The 16,867-nt window shown below is 38.4% G+C and overlaps 1 protein-coding gene across 7 annotated transcripts in view; it reads right to left on the bottom strand.

Annotated features, from left to right (window-relative positions):
• Positions 1-6,856: 6,856 nt before the first annotated feature.
• Positions 6,857-16,867, bottom strand: part of afap1l1a (actin filament associated protein 1-like 1a) — a 44,300-nt gene continuing 34,289 nt past the window's right edge. For all 7 annotated transcript variants that reach the window (XM_036568995.1, XM_036568997.1, XM_036568993.1 and 4 more), the window contains 10 exons: positions 15,832-15,895; positions 15,247-15,399; positions 14,345-14,556; positions 13,745-13,890; positions 13,580-13,637; positions 10,867-10,972; positions 10,045-10,212; positions 8,827-9,002; positions 8,269-8,394; positions 6,857-7,866 (listed from right to left, as the gene is read on the bottom strand). In XM_036568995.1, the coding sequence (XP_036424888.1) occupies positions 7,840-7,866; positions 8,269-8,394; positions 8,827-9,002; positions 10,045-10,212; positions 10,867-10,972; positions 13,580-13,637; positions 13,745-13,890; positions 14,345-14,556; positions 15,247-15,399; positions 15,832-15,895 (1,236 nt within the window). In that variant the 3' untranslated portion in view covers positions 6,857-7,839. The remainder of the gene's footprint in view (positions 7,867-8,268; positions 8,395-8,826; positions 9,003-10,044; positions 10,213-10,866; positions 10,973-13,579; positions 13,638-13,744; positions 13,891-14,344; positions 14,557-15,246; positions 15,400-15,831; positions 15,896-16,867) is intronic.

The raw sequence follows: 16,867 nt of genomic DNA, 5'->3' as shown, positions 1-16,867 counted from the left end.
CTGAAGTACCACTGCTCCAGGGTCATGCGGCCATTATTTGTGTAAGCTTTCATGAGCCAGCTCAACAGGGGATAGGCAGGATCACCCAAAAGCATTATGGGAACCTGCATATCTTCAACATTCCGTGTGTCCTACAGCGAGAAAAATAAACATACATTTAATGCATTTCTCCTAAAGATATTTTTTATTCAGAAAGGCCTTTTTTAAAATGTTATGGTATGACACTGAGCTATTTGAAATTGGAAGAAACTTATTAAGGCCCTTTATTCAATGTCAGGATATTCTTAGTGTTACTAGATGGGGTTGTTGAATCAAAGTGCTTAGTATTCTAAGTGTGTTTCCCTTTTTTCTTAATATTCAAAAAAAGTTTTGTTTATAAGGTTGTAAATTTGGGTAAAAGGCATAAGGATGGCAGAAAAATCAACAAGAGAATAATACTGAAGACAGAGTTTAATGTTAAGTAGAGTGAGGAGGAGAATGAAAGTATTGAGAGAAGAAGTAAGTTTTAAACAGAGGAGAGTGAAGTAATATATAATTCTAGATAGTCCTGACATATATATTTATTTAATACACTTGCATCTTTTTTGTTTGATATGCTATGGTTCTTACCTTGTGATAACCAATTACATCAAGGAGCAGTCTGGCTTATCCGAGTCCTCCAGGAAGATTTAACAATTCAAACTGTATGCAGGGCTGTTACCATCATAAGATCATGGCTGATGATTTTCATAAGTGATTATTTTGTCTACAGCTTTTTACAGGAACACACAATTATGTGTGGAGTTCATGATCTTTCTAATAATCATTTAATTCATATAAATCTTGCTTGTCAGAGCTCACTTCTTTTACATCTAATTACATACAGAAACTGAACTCAATATGAACACCACACTTATAACCACTATGAAATTTCCTTCTCTTTATGAAGAAAATACACACACAGTTAACACTGAGGACAGACTAAAATTTAATGAACATTCTTGGGAGCAAAATATCTTGCTTGCTCTCAAAGCTTACTGTCCACACTTCTGTAAATATACACTAATGATATTTATGCAGGAGAAAGTATTCAGTAGCATGAATAACTCTGATAACTGGTTCACAGCATATTTAGACTTCTTCAAAGTAAACAATGTCTATATTACCTTTCAAATCATTTGTCCACATTAGTAGGTTTATATTTTACAATAAAATCTATTGATTAAATATTCTGATACAAAAGTTTATTTTATTGTTTTATTCAACAATTCAAGTGCTTTGGGAGCACAAATATATGAAATGAACCTTATATGCTGTGAAGCAGTAAAGGGCACCTCAGTTTCTCATTGGGCTGATTTTTTACTTTTTTTTGTTGTTTTATTTTATTTATTTGTTTTGAAGAGCTATGTGTAGGATATATTTTTATTTTCATGGAACAGTAAAGAATAAACATACTATAATGAAAATCTGAGACACCTGAAACCAGCCACTGCTGCTCATGCGATTTTAAAGCACTGAAGCATTGTACACTCAATCATATCACAACTTCATCTTCAGAGGCTTAATCGTTCATTGGGTTGGAGATGTCAAACTGTGATTCCTCTTAGAAGAAATGGTCACAAAAAAGGTACTGAAAGTCTGCAAGATTACTGTTGATAACATAAACAGTATTTGTTTTACTACTGAAATATTTTTATTTCTGACCATTGCTCTTTTTATTTTTTTATTCATTTTCTTGTCATACAGACTCTGTAGAACACAGGCTGTTTTAGCCTCTATATGGCAAAGAGCAGTGACTATGCCAACAGTGAAACTGGGTAAAATAATTTTAAGGTTCTGTTACTCTGTATATTTTTTGTAGTTGCAGTAATTTTAGCATAATATTCTGTTTTGAAAGGAATTGTTCAATCAAGAATCTTTTTACTGCCTTTTGCTGTTGTACAGCAGTGATCCCTGCGTCCATGAGGCTGATCTTTTTAGATAGAAGCAATGTAAGAAGCAATGCAGAATGCAGCTCCTCTTTGAAAGTTGGCTGACCAGGGTGTGTGGCAGCTTCATCAGGCTATTCTGCAGAAATGGCATAATGTTCTACAACCACAAAGAGCAGTGACTGTGCCGGGGTGCGTGCCAGCTTTTTCAGAACATTCTGCACGAATGGAATAACGTCCTGCAACTGCTCCTTTTTAAAGAGCTTTGAATCCTGTGGTAGAAGTATTAGTAGTGTTGGTAGCAAGAGAAAGTGACCAAGGTACTGTTATTGACTTCCTTTTTATGCATGTGGATTTTGCTCACTGCTTTCATTAATTTGTTTTTGGTTTCTTTTAAACAGGAGGGAGGGCCAGGGTGTAATGAAGGACTTGAGAAAGGCATGCTGATAAAAGCATATGAGATACTGATCTTAAGAGGTAGTAGTGTAATGGTATGGACTGACATTCATCATGCTGGCAGAATGCAACTAATTTTGTCAAGGGCAGGTTGAACACAATGCACTGTGAGACTTTGTCGGACAATATTATCTGACTCTATGACAGGACGGGCTTATAATTAAACCGAATTCAGGTGTCCTGGGAAATGTTAAATAATTATTACCTTGGTTTTCTTTTCTGTCACCATGTTAGTCCCATTAACTGCCACTCAATGCCATGCAAATTGCTTCTTGTTTCTTATCATTTAAGAACATACATATACTCACAAAGTTCTGAAACATATCGCAAAAAGCAGTGGGTAAATGATTTTAAGCTTTGGTTATTCTATATGTTTTTCTAAATGCTTTATTCTAGAAAAAAGTGGCTCTTATGTTTACTTATATGTTTGTATGTTCTGTTCTTTTCATTGTTTGTGTATCGAAAGGAGCATTGGATGGATTTGTCTGCATGAGTGTGAGTGTTAGTGTGTGTGTGTGTGTGTGTGTGTGTGTGTGAGAGAGAGTTGTTTTTTGTGCCTTTCAAGCAAGTTTTAGAACTCTGTGCATGTGTGCACACATGTATGTTTTACAAAATATCCTGCACATAGCTTAACATGTTTTCTTTTGTTTATGTTCTGATGTGCTATCTCAGGTTTTGTTTGTGCATTGAAAGATTCATTTTCTGTGTATCTCTTTGTATCTAGTTTCACAATAAAGGTTTACAATAAAGATCCAAGAGTGGTGGTTGCATTCCCCCTCCCCAAACCTTGCATACATACAATGTGCCACAACAAGGTTAGAATAGTTAGACAGTGTTTTTGTATGTTGTAAAGTGGCAAGATCTTGGTATTAAGGTATCCAATTGAACAATTACTGTCGTAACCCATAATGATCAACACATATTGCTGATTTGGATGTGAAAAAACATGGCAATTATGTCCCACTTGCAAACACTCTTGTAGCACTTTTGACAGTTAGTGTTATTCACCTCATACTGACATACTGAACTTAAGCTGAATTCTAATTGACTACTTATAACTCGAGAAAAGTGCATGTAATTGCAAGTCCTAAGTCCTATTTACTTTAGTCTGACACTGTAAGTATTTCTTAATCTAAGTAAGAGTAAGAGAAACTCATGTTTTATGTATTTCATTCAAAATCAATCACTGTCAAACCTACTATACATACTTTGAAGCCAAACATGGCATATCTTGTTGGTTTAATCATGTACTGATATTCATAATGGGTCAAATTGTCTTTGTTGTGGTACACTGCATAATTAAAAAATCTTATCAATGTGGTGAACTTTCTATGAAAATACCTGGTTAATTTAGAAAAAACAAGAGTTTGACACTAGGCTTCAATTTGCAATTTTGGTTGTAGCACACTATAACTACCAAAATGTTACTGCTTTCATGCTCATGTTGTGAACAGATATATGAATGAACTTGTCCAATTGCCTGGGGAACTTTGAAAAGCACTCGCATTCTCAAAGAATTTAGTGGTAATGAGTTGATATTTGGAACCATTAGCTTTTGGTGATTTCTAAAAGATTAAGAGCAATTCCATGTTAATCCAAATAGTTCAAATGTAATTAGTGGAACTCTGCTGGGAAAAACTGCAAAAAACCTCAAGTATTTACCTTCTAAACTTGATCACACTCACCATTGCCATCATATTGGTTCCATTCCACAATTTTTACAAAGACATTTAAGATAGGAATTGAACTAAGAAACATCTGGTCCAGACTAGTGCAGTAACACTGAGCAGACGTTATATTAATGCATGAATTATAAGGTAAAAGATATGTAGGTTATGCTAAGGGACCAAGCACCAATTTCACTATTAGATCTTGATTTGAAAACACTGCTCTAGAACCCTCTAGTGATCAGATGAAAGATATCATAAGGTGATGTGGTTGATATAAATATTCTAATATAAATATTCTAATCGTCTAACTTTATCATAGAATTCACATGTTCCAGATTTGTTCAAAGACAAAACATTACTATAAATTTATCATATAAATTCATCATAATACATTAATAGCCCTTTAAATCAAAATAATGTACTCCACATTACAGACTCCTGTGAGACTGCAGTCTAACTGTGATTCAAAATCATGCTTGAATAATTACAGATACCACATTTCACATACAACAGGCTGTTTTGGGGAAATGCCGAAATAATGCAGGGGTAGTATTAAAAAAAATGCAAATATTTGTACTTGCAAAATTGATATGTTGTTCAAACCATTATTGCAACTTTATTTTATTCTTGAATAAAGTAACATTTATTTGTTTTGTTCATTCAATTTTATTTAACAGGATGTAACTGTAACAATTCAGTAATAAGTCAACTGTGTATAACACACACATTTACCTTAGTTTCCTATCACAGCTTTTAGTTTGTGGGATATTGTTGGACTTAAAGTTATGTTTTTCAAATTTTGTTTTGTGTACAGATTTCTTTATGCTTGTCACCAATCTTGTTCCTCAAGATCTACTGAACTGTAGAATTAAGATAACTGATTACATATTCATAAGAGTTTAATTAAGCATCTGTGTTGTGTGTCATTTTCAATAGAAGCCGAATATTGCAGTTCATTTTTTGTAATAGCTATGGTCTGTGTCAAACTTTGCTACTGCTTTTATTATTAAATGTACTGCACCTTGATAGCATATAATAATGAAATCACAGGGTCAACACAACTCTACGATGTCCCCAGGTCAAGACTGGACGATGTTCCTAGGACTGCTTAATATGGTAGCTAGCTTACTGTGGTGCAAAAATCAGTAACAAAATTGACCCAGGGCCACGACTCACTCTGCAATATCCGGACGACTACACACTGACAGCTAAGTCTGGAATGTGCAGGTGAGCGCTGGTAAATCTGCTGGTATAGAGTCAGTGAGGTTTCAGGGAACGCTGGAGCTGTTTTGACTATAAACACAGAAAGGTGCTATATAAATTAAACAAGAAGTGGAACAGTGACTTGGAGTCTGAAGCTAAACAGAGGAGGGCACAGGAGATCTAGGTAGCCACGCTGTCATCTGGTGGTCATTTTGGGCATTGCAGTTGACAATTTCACAACAAATAATCTTATCATTAATACATTAAAATACCAGATAAAAACACTCTTCATCACAGTGAATGAAGGCCCATAATGAATATTCTGTTCCAGAATAAATAAATAAAAAAAAAAACATTTCTACAATGGACTGGTCTCCTGTATATACGCAGTGGATTTTGGTATAATTTATTGTTAAAACTGTTCCTATTGGCCTTGATTCACTGTAATGTAAAGAGAAATAAATTATATAATCACAGATTTATTGATAAATTCTACCATTATGTAGGCACATATGCATTTTTAAAGAATTTTTAATCAGATTTGAGTGCCGTTAATTTGTTCATCCTGGAGAACTTATAGCAGCTGTACATATCACAGAGACTAAGTGACCTAAAAGACCTGTAGGCTGAATGAACATTTCCTCTACATTAGCACCAAAGCCTATGAATCAGGGGTGTGACTAGACTGTACCAACATCAGGAGCTGAGCCCATGACCTATGTTACATGATCACATGATTACACAGCCTGTCTTCTATATTTCAGAGCACCTGCACTATAGACTGTAAACAATTTGCCAATTCAAACAAAAAAAAGGCAATACCTTTATCTAAAACGTAATTCATGTAATAACAGTAATAATAATAATAGTAATAGTAATAATAATAATGATAATAACATATCTGTATCTGTTGGTATGCCCACGTAAATCAGAACACTAATTTGTAAAAAACGTTTACAGTATTTTGACTCTCCGTCCCTTTCTGCCAGCTCTCACCTCTTCTAATGTTTCTGCTGCTTGCATGGTCAGTTACTGTCCTCTCTCAGCTGCTCTTTTGTTAAACTACTCTCCAGCCCCTTCTACAGTTTGCTGATGCAACATTTATTTACTTTAAAAAGGAAATACCATACCAAATAAATGTGTATGAACTGCTACCTGGTATCTCATCAGATCTTGAATGACCATATTATTTTGTCCTGATTTAGTTTTTTAAATAGACAGTAGAATGGAAATAACTAATGATAGTGATAATGCTGCCTCTGCCTTTGTTTACCTGGTAAGGCGCGGATCAGAGGCTTGAGCAACCCCAACACGTAAACACAGAAGTCAGTTAATCTGTTTATCTTTATTTAACCTTTCATATCTGAAGAGAGGTCCAGGCAGGTAACCACAACTACCCAATAAATATAAAATACAATGGCCATCTCACTCATCTCCCTCAATCTCCCATATGATTTGTTGTCTGTATTTACTTTCAATTAAATATAGGGTTTAAATGATTTGCACATCATTGCGTTCTGTTTTTTATTTACATTTTGTACAGCATCCCAACTGTTTTGTGAATGAGGCTGTATAAGGTTTTGTTCTGACAGTGATGCGTAAAGAGCAGGCAGACTCACGTAACACAAATTATGCATTTTATTATAAATGTCCCCTTATCCATCTCAATGTCAAAAGACAATAAAGTGCAAGTGTTACTCACATTAAAATGGCAGTCTTGGTGATACTAAAGGAGGGGGGATGATAGGCGAAAAGACGTGGCTAGGTAAAAAGGGAATGCACCATATATGCTGTTATTTTGTTACAGCACAGAATAAGCATGTAAAACTGTCAAGGCACAATATTAATAGCACCGGTTGTGTTAAGGTCCTTGAAGAAAGCCTTTTTAGACATAAAATGTCACAAATTAGTAAAAACGTTATTTACAAAACAGCAGTCATGATCCCTCCTAAAGGGAAAGCGTTTCAAAGTGAGTAAGTACAAAATCAAGTGGATCACCCATGTTCATCTTCAATTTTGCATATTTCTTTGCTTTGCGTCTTAAACAACCTCCCCAAACTGGCTAACATACTCTGACAGCGATCAAGCACTTTCAATCTCTCCCGTTTCTAAATTAATTTATGCCCTGCAACATTTATATTGCCTGCAGATTAACGACTGTCTTACATGACTGATACCAAAAAGCGTATTCCTGAATTGGTTTTAGGAGTCTACTTCTGTCACTATAGGCCTGTTAAACAACCTAATTCCATACTGGTGCCCTGGAAAGATACAATTTCCTCGAGAAATTAGGTGAAACAAGTCTGGGTAGTTGCAGTGTGTTTCCAAGACAAGATGATGATGTGACTCAGCAGTTTTGCTTTGTCATGTCTGTCAGGTTTGTTTCAATTAGCAGAAAGAAAATTAAATTTTTATATTTGGAACTCACTCTCCTTCCCCAAAAATGGGAATGTCCAGGTCATACTGTCTTAGACAATCAATAGGGTAAGTAATTGAATGTTATCCGATGTGCAGTTGTATGCGTTTGCACAAGGAATTGCTGCAGGCTCTTGTGTTCACTTCAACATATTCAGTCCAAGGTTTGTTGCTGATCACCACTTCCTTTAGGTCCCTTTCTTAGATTCCCATTCCTGAAAGAAAAGGTTGCACAGTGTTTAACTTTTCCAGCACAGACAGGACGTCTCTTGGCACAACCTAAATAGTAGTTTTGCTGTCCAAACCCATTTTGAAAGGTAATGGTGCAGAGGCAGGTGACTAGAGCTATAAAAGAGATCCACCATGCTCGTCATTTATCTTCATGGCAGAACAAAAACGATTTTGGAAACCGGTCCAAATTTCCTGACAGGATGAGCCCATATTGACTGATGAGGACCATTAAAACCCAGTTGGCAATTGATTTAATGTGTTTAATGCAATCCCATCGAGAGGTGCAGTATGCTGAGCTCCTTACATTATTCGACTATTCGTCCCATATGATGAATAATGCTATGAATACCAATTTGTTTAGCCTTGCACTGTATTTGTTTGTTTACCTTGGCCTTCTGCATGACGTTTCCCTTAGTAGATGCGTAGATGGATGGGGGGCGCTTGCGCATTTCGGAGGCGCAGTTGACCGGCAGGAACGACTCAATGTATTGCATCTCAGTCTTCTGATTCTTCTACAAATGCAGGAGGTAAGCCAGTTCAGTGTCACAAGAGGTACGAAATACACAAGAAACCATTTTAACACACCTGCTGCCCTTCACACTGTGTGAATATTCCATGAGGAATGAAACAATAGAAATGTAAAAAATTACTTGGAATTAAATTATATTACATACATCAAATTTCAGAACTCTTTTCCTTCTTCTATAAAGCTATCAAGTTTGGAGATACAGATTGTTGTTTTCAAAAGTGACAAGTGACGTGCAGTTTATCTGCGTGGAGGTGTGTGTGTAGAGGGGGTGGCTACTGAATGGAGAACCGCTATCCACCTCAGTTTGGTGATTCATCAGAAAATTCATCAGTTAATTACCAGATATTAGTTCACCAAACTGTGCTGGACCCTCCAGAACCAGAACTGAACACCCTGTGATAGAGCTGTTTAATACCTTGCTTAAGGGCTTGGTCTCAATAGGTGCCCCCAGTGCTCCTCCAGCCAGAGACTTCTTCAGGTTCTCCTTAACCTGGGTGAGTTTGAGCTCCAGGTCCACGCGCTCTCCTTCTTTCAGACGGCAGCTCTCCTCCAGCTGGGCCACGCGCTCCTCCAGAGCCAGCCTCTGCTTGTCTGTATCAGCAAACATTTGCATTAAAACCCCCAGCAAGAACATCAAGCTGTGGGCCGTCATGAGGCATGAAGAAATGAATCTATACTAATTAGTGTAGTATATTAATTACTTCTAAAAATCTGTTGTACTGTTGTATGCAACTGGTTATGTGAAATGCTGAATAAGAATCCTTTCACTCATAGTTTCCAATAGCATTTTTAAGTGCAGTAAAACTAGTGTACTGTGTCTCTTCCAACTTATCAAACTTCAGAAAAACTAAATGCTGTGATGCTTAACGTGTAGCGAGTAAATGTCTTGCAGCATGGTGATATTTTACCACACGGTGCTGGTAGCTCTTCCAGTCACATTTCTAAGTGTATTTTTAAAAATAATCTCCTAAATATTTAAATGAAGTTAAATCATGTTGAAATTTAAAATGTCCTAAAGAATCATAATAAAACTGAGCTGCTGTGATGAAGATTTACACCCTTACTGTGGAGTAATTTCTTTGTTGCACACAGAAATGATCAAAAATCAACAAACGTTTATGCTTAACTCCTGTCAAGAGAATGAGACCCTCTGAGTCGGGCTCTCAGCTGAATCAGTGAAAACAAGCCCTTCAGCATCTGCTGTTGCTGTCTACAGCAGATGTTCTCTAGATCGTGGCTGCTGTGTTTTTTTTTTTTTTTGGAAATATCCCCTAGAGAGCATTCAAGCTTTGGCCAATAGATGGAGCTAGAGATTCACTTGCTATAGACTTTAGAAAGCAGAAGAAATATTCAGTAGTAAAAGAAAACATTTACTAGTTTAGTCCACAGGAGGCAACATGCATTACTTTTAAAACAGACCATAAAAAAGATCATTTCAGAAGTTGAAATGGAATGTGTGGTTCAACAAAAATGTCTTATTAAGGTTATGAACAGCCTGTTCTTGCTTCTATAATCTCTTCCCTCTGAGAGATACAAAGCCACATTAGAACTCAAACAGAAAAACAGTCCTGCTTTGTTGAAATGATGGCCCTGAAATCATGTGAAAGTGGCGTAAGCTCTGTCTGATTCTGACCTGATGCCCCCTTTATCTTCTCCTTCGCCTCTCGCTTGTCCTTGCGCAGTGAGACCAGTGCATTCCTGATGCTGTCTCTTTCTCTCTCCAACTCCTCTTTCTCTCTCAAGTAGCGGCGTGCATCCTCCTCAGCTCGCGTTTTCCCATACCGCCCATACTGATTCGCGTCTGAAAGGTAAAAAGGCCAGGACAAGGTCAGGGGTCAGGCCGGAGAAGGCTGTGAGAAGGTGGCAATGCTCTTAACACCTCCACCAAGCCCACAGCAAGAAGAAGAGGACAGGGTGAAGGGTGCTGTAGATCAAAATTCAAACAGCTTATAAAGCTCAGGTTGCACGGTCTTGCTGGGCCACTCTAGAGAGCCCTTTGAAGTGACTGTGCAGGAACTCTCCCTGACCGCTCTAAAAAGTGGTGAGAACAAGGAGAAGCTGCAAGTATGCTTGTTAAAATTCCCCAGGATATAAGGCCTTTTCACCCTCTATTAATACATTTTACCATGAGGGTGAGCTACAGACACCAGGGACAAGTTAGACTCTTCTGCACAGAAGAGCACAATAATAGTAAAGATCCTAAATGTATAATAGCACACTGTCTGGCCCTAACACTGGCCCTTTTCTCTGCTCTAACACACCCAATTAACCTCATGAAGTTGATGAGTTGATTGGCTGGATCTGTTCAAGAAAAACAACAAAATATGTTTTTTTAATGTTACAGGGCCAGGAATGGGAATGACTGGAATAAATCATAATATGTAGAAATATGAATTATGTTCATGTTTTTCATTCCGATTTTAGAGCAATATGCAGGTAATACGGTGTGACTCACTGGAGCCATGGCGCTTGAGGCTCATCTGGGGCTTGGTCACGCTTCTGTCACTGCTGGCAGAGCGGCGCTTCACCAGAGAGCTATCCTTCAGCCGCTTATTCACCTGCTTTATAGGGAAAAGGAGAAAAAGACAATTCCTGTCAAAAGTTCAGGACACATTGCCTTTATTTGAAATTTTCTGTGTTCCACTGTCACTTTTCAGTTAAGTACAAAAATACCTGGTTTCGTTAACACTAAACAGCTATTAACTAATACATTGTGCATATTTTGTAACACTCAGTTTATTTTCATTATCACCATCTTTGTCATTATTCCTTGGTGTAAACAGTAGGTTTTGCCTAATTAATGATTTCGCAATTGTCTTTTGTTATTAATTAATTATTTTATTGTTTTAAGCACATTCTGAAAAACTGTTACCCAAAAGGTGACAGGTAAAATGCAAAATAGAGGAGGTCCTACAATTTTTGCACTATGTATTTTTTCTTTCATAATATTGATTGAATATATTTTGTGGGAAATGTATATGATATGAGCAAGCAAGTCAACAATTGTTAAAGCCATCTTTGTGGAAAGGTGTGAACTGTTTTTAGCCCTTGTTGCTTGCTAGCAGCTCAACACAGAGTCACAACATTTTACACGCAGAGAGACAGTGCGTGTAAAATACCAGTGTCCTAGTTATTTTAACAGTGTCCTAGTTATCTGATATAGAGTTATAACGTAAAATAATTTGTTTAAACACATTAATTCGAAATATCAGTCAATTTCCATTCGACTAGTGGAACGGCCACTAGAGGGGCAGCAGAAAGGGGTTAAACTCCTGAAAGACTTGCTCACTGACATCAGAACAAGGGAATACAATGTGTGGGCCATGCCATTATTTCTAAGCTTTTAAAGTCACTGATAACCATAGCAATGTAGTAGGTGTGGAACAATTCACAAAATTCAGAATCCAATGCATTATGATGCAGAGCTTTCTTGGTTCACTGCACTTTTTGATACAGCAAAATTGTATAGCTGAAAATGTACTTTACATTAATGTTCATGTCTAAATTTGTCTACAACATTCAGCATTATAAAATTACAATATTTGCAACAAAAGTTGTGCTTTATAATGTCCCAATCTAATGCTCTAATATAACACACTGTGTGTCTAAAAGTTTGTAGGCACCTGCTCATCTAACGTTTCCTCTGACACCAAGTGTATTAATATGGAGTTTGTCCCTCCTTTGCTGCAGTAACAGCTTCTACTCTTCTGGGAACGCTTACACTAGATGTTGGAACTGTGAAGATTTGACTGCATTCAGCCACAAAAGCATTTGTGTGGTCAGATGATGTTACATAATCATCATCACATAGTTCTGGACCAAAAGATTTCTGTACCACTCCAACTCATTCCAAACGTATTTGATGGCACTACACCACTACAGATAACTCAACACCACTGCTCCATACTCCACAGTGCTGGGGGACTTTATTCCTCTCTAGCCAATGCTTGGCTGATTTTAGCCTAACCCATTCTATTGGTCAGTGCTTTTCTACGGATATTACACAAGCTGTGCATGCACAACTAAGTGCCTTTGTCAGTAATGGGTGTACCTTTTCAAGTAGCTGAATTCACTAATTAGAACGGATGTCAAGACACTTCTGGACATACAGTGTATCACACAGTGTAGCATCATAAGAAAACATGCTTGTCACAATACAATAACACAATACCACATTATGCAATATGCTGCAACACAGTTCAAAACAACATGTGTTATATAACAGTTAATTTTGACAGCACAGTCTGATTGGTTGAAAAGCATTCTGCCCATGCTTATCTTATCACGTTTTTTCACAGTAACTGTATCATTCCGCTAAGCACAGGTTGTTTCTACTTTAGCACATACACAAACAGAAAATGGATACATTAGATAACTTCTATAGGACAATATTGGTCTTCAGTCCATTTGGCCTGTGGTTGCTTCTAAACAAGCTACTTTTTGGTCAGCACCATTGAAGGCGGAAAAAGCAAACAATTTTGCAAACAAGATGAGCTGAGAAATACTTTACAGACTGGCTAGAATAAAACCACACTCAGGTTAATCTAGCAAATACTGAGGCTGATTTTATTAAAGCAAAAATAGTAGATTGAGACTAAGGTTGTGCCTATTGTAAGCATACCATACAGACCACTGCTCTATCTTAAAGTTTTAGGATAAAAGTATGGTCTTTTGAAACACTGGAGAGGGGTCTGTTTCTGCTGGTGCTGCAGAGGGTTCAGTGGGGGGTTAACAAGCTGCTCAAAGGCCAGAGGCTCTTCTGACTCAGCCTTGTCTGCCCTCTGCTTACTGCCTGCACACATGCACTGCTCGTTTCTCAAATAAACAGACAAAAGGCAGAATGAGGGCAAACAGAGGGTCTCTTCTCTTCTGATCCTCTTAAAGCATTTTCTTGCCTTGGTTTATGAAAAGGAAAGAAGTGTCATATTTTGATGCAGACGGCTGAGCAGCGCTGTGACAAACTCAAACAGCTGCAGATATGGCAGATGGTGTAATCCTTCACTGCTCAACACAAACACACAAACTTCAAAGGGAATCTGCTGTCTAGGAGGATTATGACCAATATTAGAGCTAAGTAAGAGCAGCGTAGCTCTGAAAAGAGAGCTGATACTGGTCTCTCAGGCCGGGAGAGCATTGTATGAATGCATGTTTGTTTTTGGACTACAAACCTCTGTTTCTTCATTAGGGACCTCATCGTACGTCCTTGAATCTGTGGAGGTCGCCCATCTGAATAGGAAAGAGAAAACAAACACCATGAGAAGAGGAAAGCTCTGAATGACAGAAACAAACCCACAAGTGCATCGATTCCATTCACTCTTTTCTTGCTCACTCACAAGAAGGAGTGGCGGGCGGCTGTACGGATGTTGGCGATGGTTTCCACGTCCACATAGTCGTAGTGCAGGGACTCCGGGTCAGCAGAAGATCCGGTCTCTGCCAACAGCACACCCAGCCAGCGACCCATCTCTTCAGAGCAGCTTGCCTAACACATACATACAAATTGTCACTGTCATAACAAATCTCACTCTCACTCATTTTTCAGCTGCCCTTTACACTGTGTGAACATTATTAATAATAGAAGTTTTAAACAGCAGAAGTTACATTAACTGATGTTAAATTATAAACATTTTTTCCTTTTACCATATATTTTCTGAAATATGAGGTTTTATTATGACAGCAAAAAAATAAAGCAAGAAGTTATGAGAGGCCATGCATTACAATGATTTCACAGTTTAAGTGGTGTTAGGTACAATGTAAAGGGTGGTTTAACAATTCTTCCATCAAACTGTACTTTGTTAACAGCAGACTTGCACTGTTCGGATGGGATTACTTTTAGATGAGGAGGTGGGGTAAAGTAATTTTTCTTCATTAATCCAATACGTTTGATAATGATTAAACAGTAGCAGCCCATGTTTGCCTCTGGTAATCCTCAGTACCTCTAACGCTGCCACCTCAGTGCCTCCTCTCAGTATTCTCAGGGCAAACGGATGCTTGGGCCCAAACCCTGGGACCACGTCACAGCCGCGCAGGGTGATGGTGGTGTGGGGGCTGCGCTGATCACCCTTCTCCTGGTGGAGGAGCAGGGAGCCAGATCTCACTCTACACCACTGCTCCTTCCAGCACTGATTCACTAGAACACTCAGATAACCTGCCAAAGCACATGCATTTTATTTTTATATTTGTGGGTTATTCGCTTTAACTTTTTTATGAGTATAGCTAAATAATGCTGGGCCTACAATTAATCCTAGCCCTTAACCCTAGAGTTGCCAGTTTATTAGGTACCGATACTGATTGGCCATTTCATCAGATATAGGTGTCACTGCTGGGTTGAGAATAGTCCACCAACCAAAAATATCAAGCTAACAGTGGTCCTGTGGTCAGAAACTGACTACTGATGACAATCTAGAGCAGGGGTGCACAAGTCTGGTCCTGAAAGGCCAGTGTCCAGCACAGTTTAGAGGTTTCCCTTCTCAAACACACCCACTAAACCTGCCAATTAACAGATTAACAGAGAGTGCAATCAGGTGTGGTTGAGCATGTAAAATCACCAAACTATGCTGGATATTGGCCCTCCGGGACCAGAGTTGTGCACCACTGATCCACAGAATGACTAACACAAAGTGTACATTGAAAAAATATAGCTATAGCCTCTAACGGTGCACCTACATAGTAAGTGCCCAGTAAGTATACATGGCACCATGTAATTGTTGTAAAAACACTATGATGTACTGTGAAGACTGTAACGTATTATCCAAGTTCAAATACACAGTATGAAGCCAGCAGGAGAGGCTGGGAGTCTCTGGATAGTAATGGTGCAACAAAAACAAATGGCTCCTACCACAACGAGGGTCCTCATCAAAAGACGGAGTTCGAGTATCTCCAGGTAGAGGCGGCTTTCTTTTAGAGAAGCTGATGATCCTGGTGATTTTAAGCCCTGCTGCTCTGCTCATTGTGCCAGTCAGCTCTGAAAGAGCACCCCGCTTGGGCTTACCTAAAGAAACACAAATACATTCACTTCTATTGCAATCAAGCTCAAAGAAAGACAAGTGGTTGCTCTTCTTACTGCTCTTGACATTAAAATAAGAACCCTTTGGAGGCTGTCAGAGAAGATGGAAAATCTAATGGCACTGTAGAGGAATTAGGTCAAAGACACTGTATGAAACACTTTTACAGGGCAAAAGGAGGATACACACACATACACACACACACACACACACACACACACACACACACACACACACACACACACACACACACATCCTGCTCAGCCACTTCCTGTCTTTGATGGAAAATGGAAGGTGGAATAAGGCCATTGTGAAGCTGAATACAAGGCTTTTAACCTAATTGTGTGAAGGCAAAGGAGGCATGTAAAAGATAGAGGTCAACTCTCAACGGAAAGTTGAGAGAGAGAAAGGAATCTCACCGTTTTCCCGACACTCTCGGCCACTCTCTCCATGAGGCACACTGTCCGAGTCAGCAGACAGTCTCTATAGGACAGAAAAAACGTCACAATAGAACAAACAAATACTAGCAGCTGCATTACAAAGACAAACACAAAACACTGTAGCCTGGTGGATCACACTCCTGCTCCTGGAGTATCCCTGTCCTGCTGGAGCCTATCCCAGCATTCATTGGAAAGAAGGCAGGAAACACCGTGGACAGGTTGCCAGTCCATTGCAGGGCAGACACATACATTCACACCTAGGGGCAATTTAGCATCTCCAGAGCACCCAGAAGAAAGCCATGCAGTCACAGGGGGAACATGCAAACTCCACACAGAGAGGACCCTGGTCAACTAGCTGGGGAATCAAACCCAGGCCCTAACAAAGCCATATCAAAAATGGTAACTTTACACAACCTTTCTTAACTTTTAATGTAAGTAAATGTAAAGAGATTGAGGTGTAACAATTCACAAAATTCATAAGGTCATTTGATATGATATAGTAGTGTCTCAATTCTCTACATTTTGTGACAAAGCAAAAAAAAGAGTGGTTGAACATGTTCTTCATCATATGATAATGTTTTTATTTTGACTTCATAAGAACATTTGACATTCTAAAAATACGATATCTGAAACAAAACCTGTGCTTTATAGTGTCCTAATCTAATGCTCAAGCCACAAGCTAATACGTTAGCCCCGAGCTAAAGCCTCAGTTACACTAGATATTTGCAGTTCGTGTCACCTTGCAAAATTGGCTTGCCTGAGGCAGGACCCAAAGGCTGGCAACAAAAAAATCCTCCATGTTGGTGCAGTTAACAAGCTAGCTAAGTTGCTAACTATAAACAGTATAAACACAAAAGTGAACATAATTATATCTGATAATTATATACTTGCCGCACACCAATCTGTAGCAAAGAAATGTAATGAACTGGCATGGTTGGTGGCAGTGGTATGTCTTGTGTGTAGGTGCAGTTAGCCAGTAAGCTAATATTGTAATTAGCAAACTTGTTAAATTGCT

The sequence above is a fragment of the Colossoma macropomum genome, unplaced genomic scaffold (assembly GCF_904425465.1).
Source record: "Colossoma macropomum unplaced genomic scaffold, Colossoma_macropomum, whole genome shotgun sequence".
NCBI classification, from domain to species: domain Eukaryota; kingdom Metazoa; phylum Chordata; class Actinopteri; order Characiformes; family Serrasalmidae; genus Colossoma; species Colossoma macropomum.
Note: the sequence above shows the minus strand (reverse complement) of the source record. Positions and strands in the feature narration are given on the sequence as shown.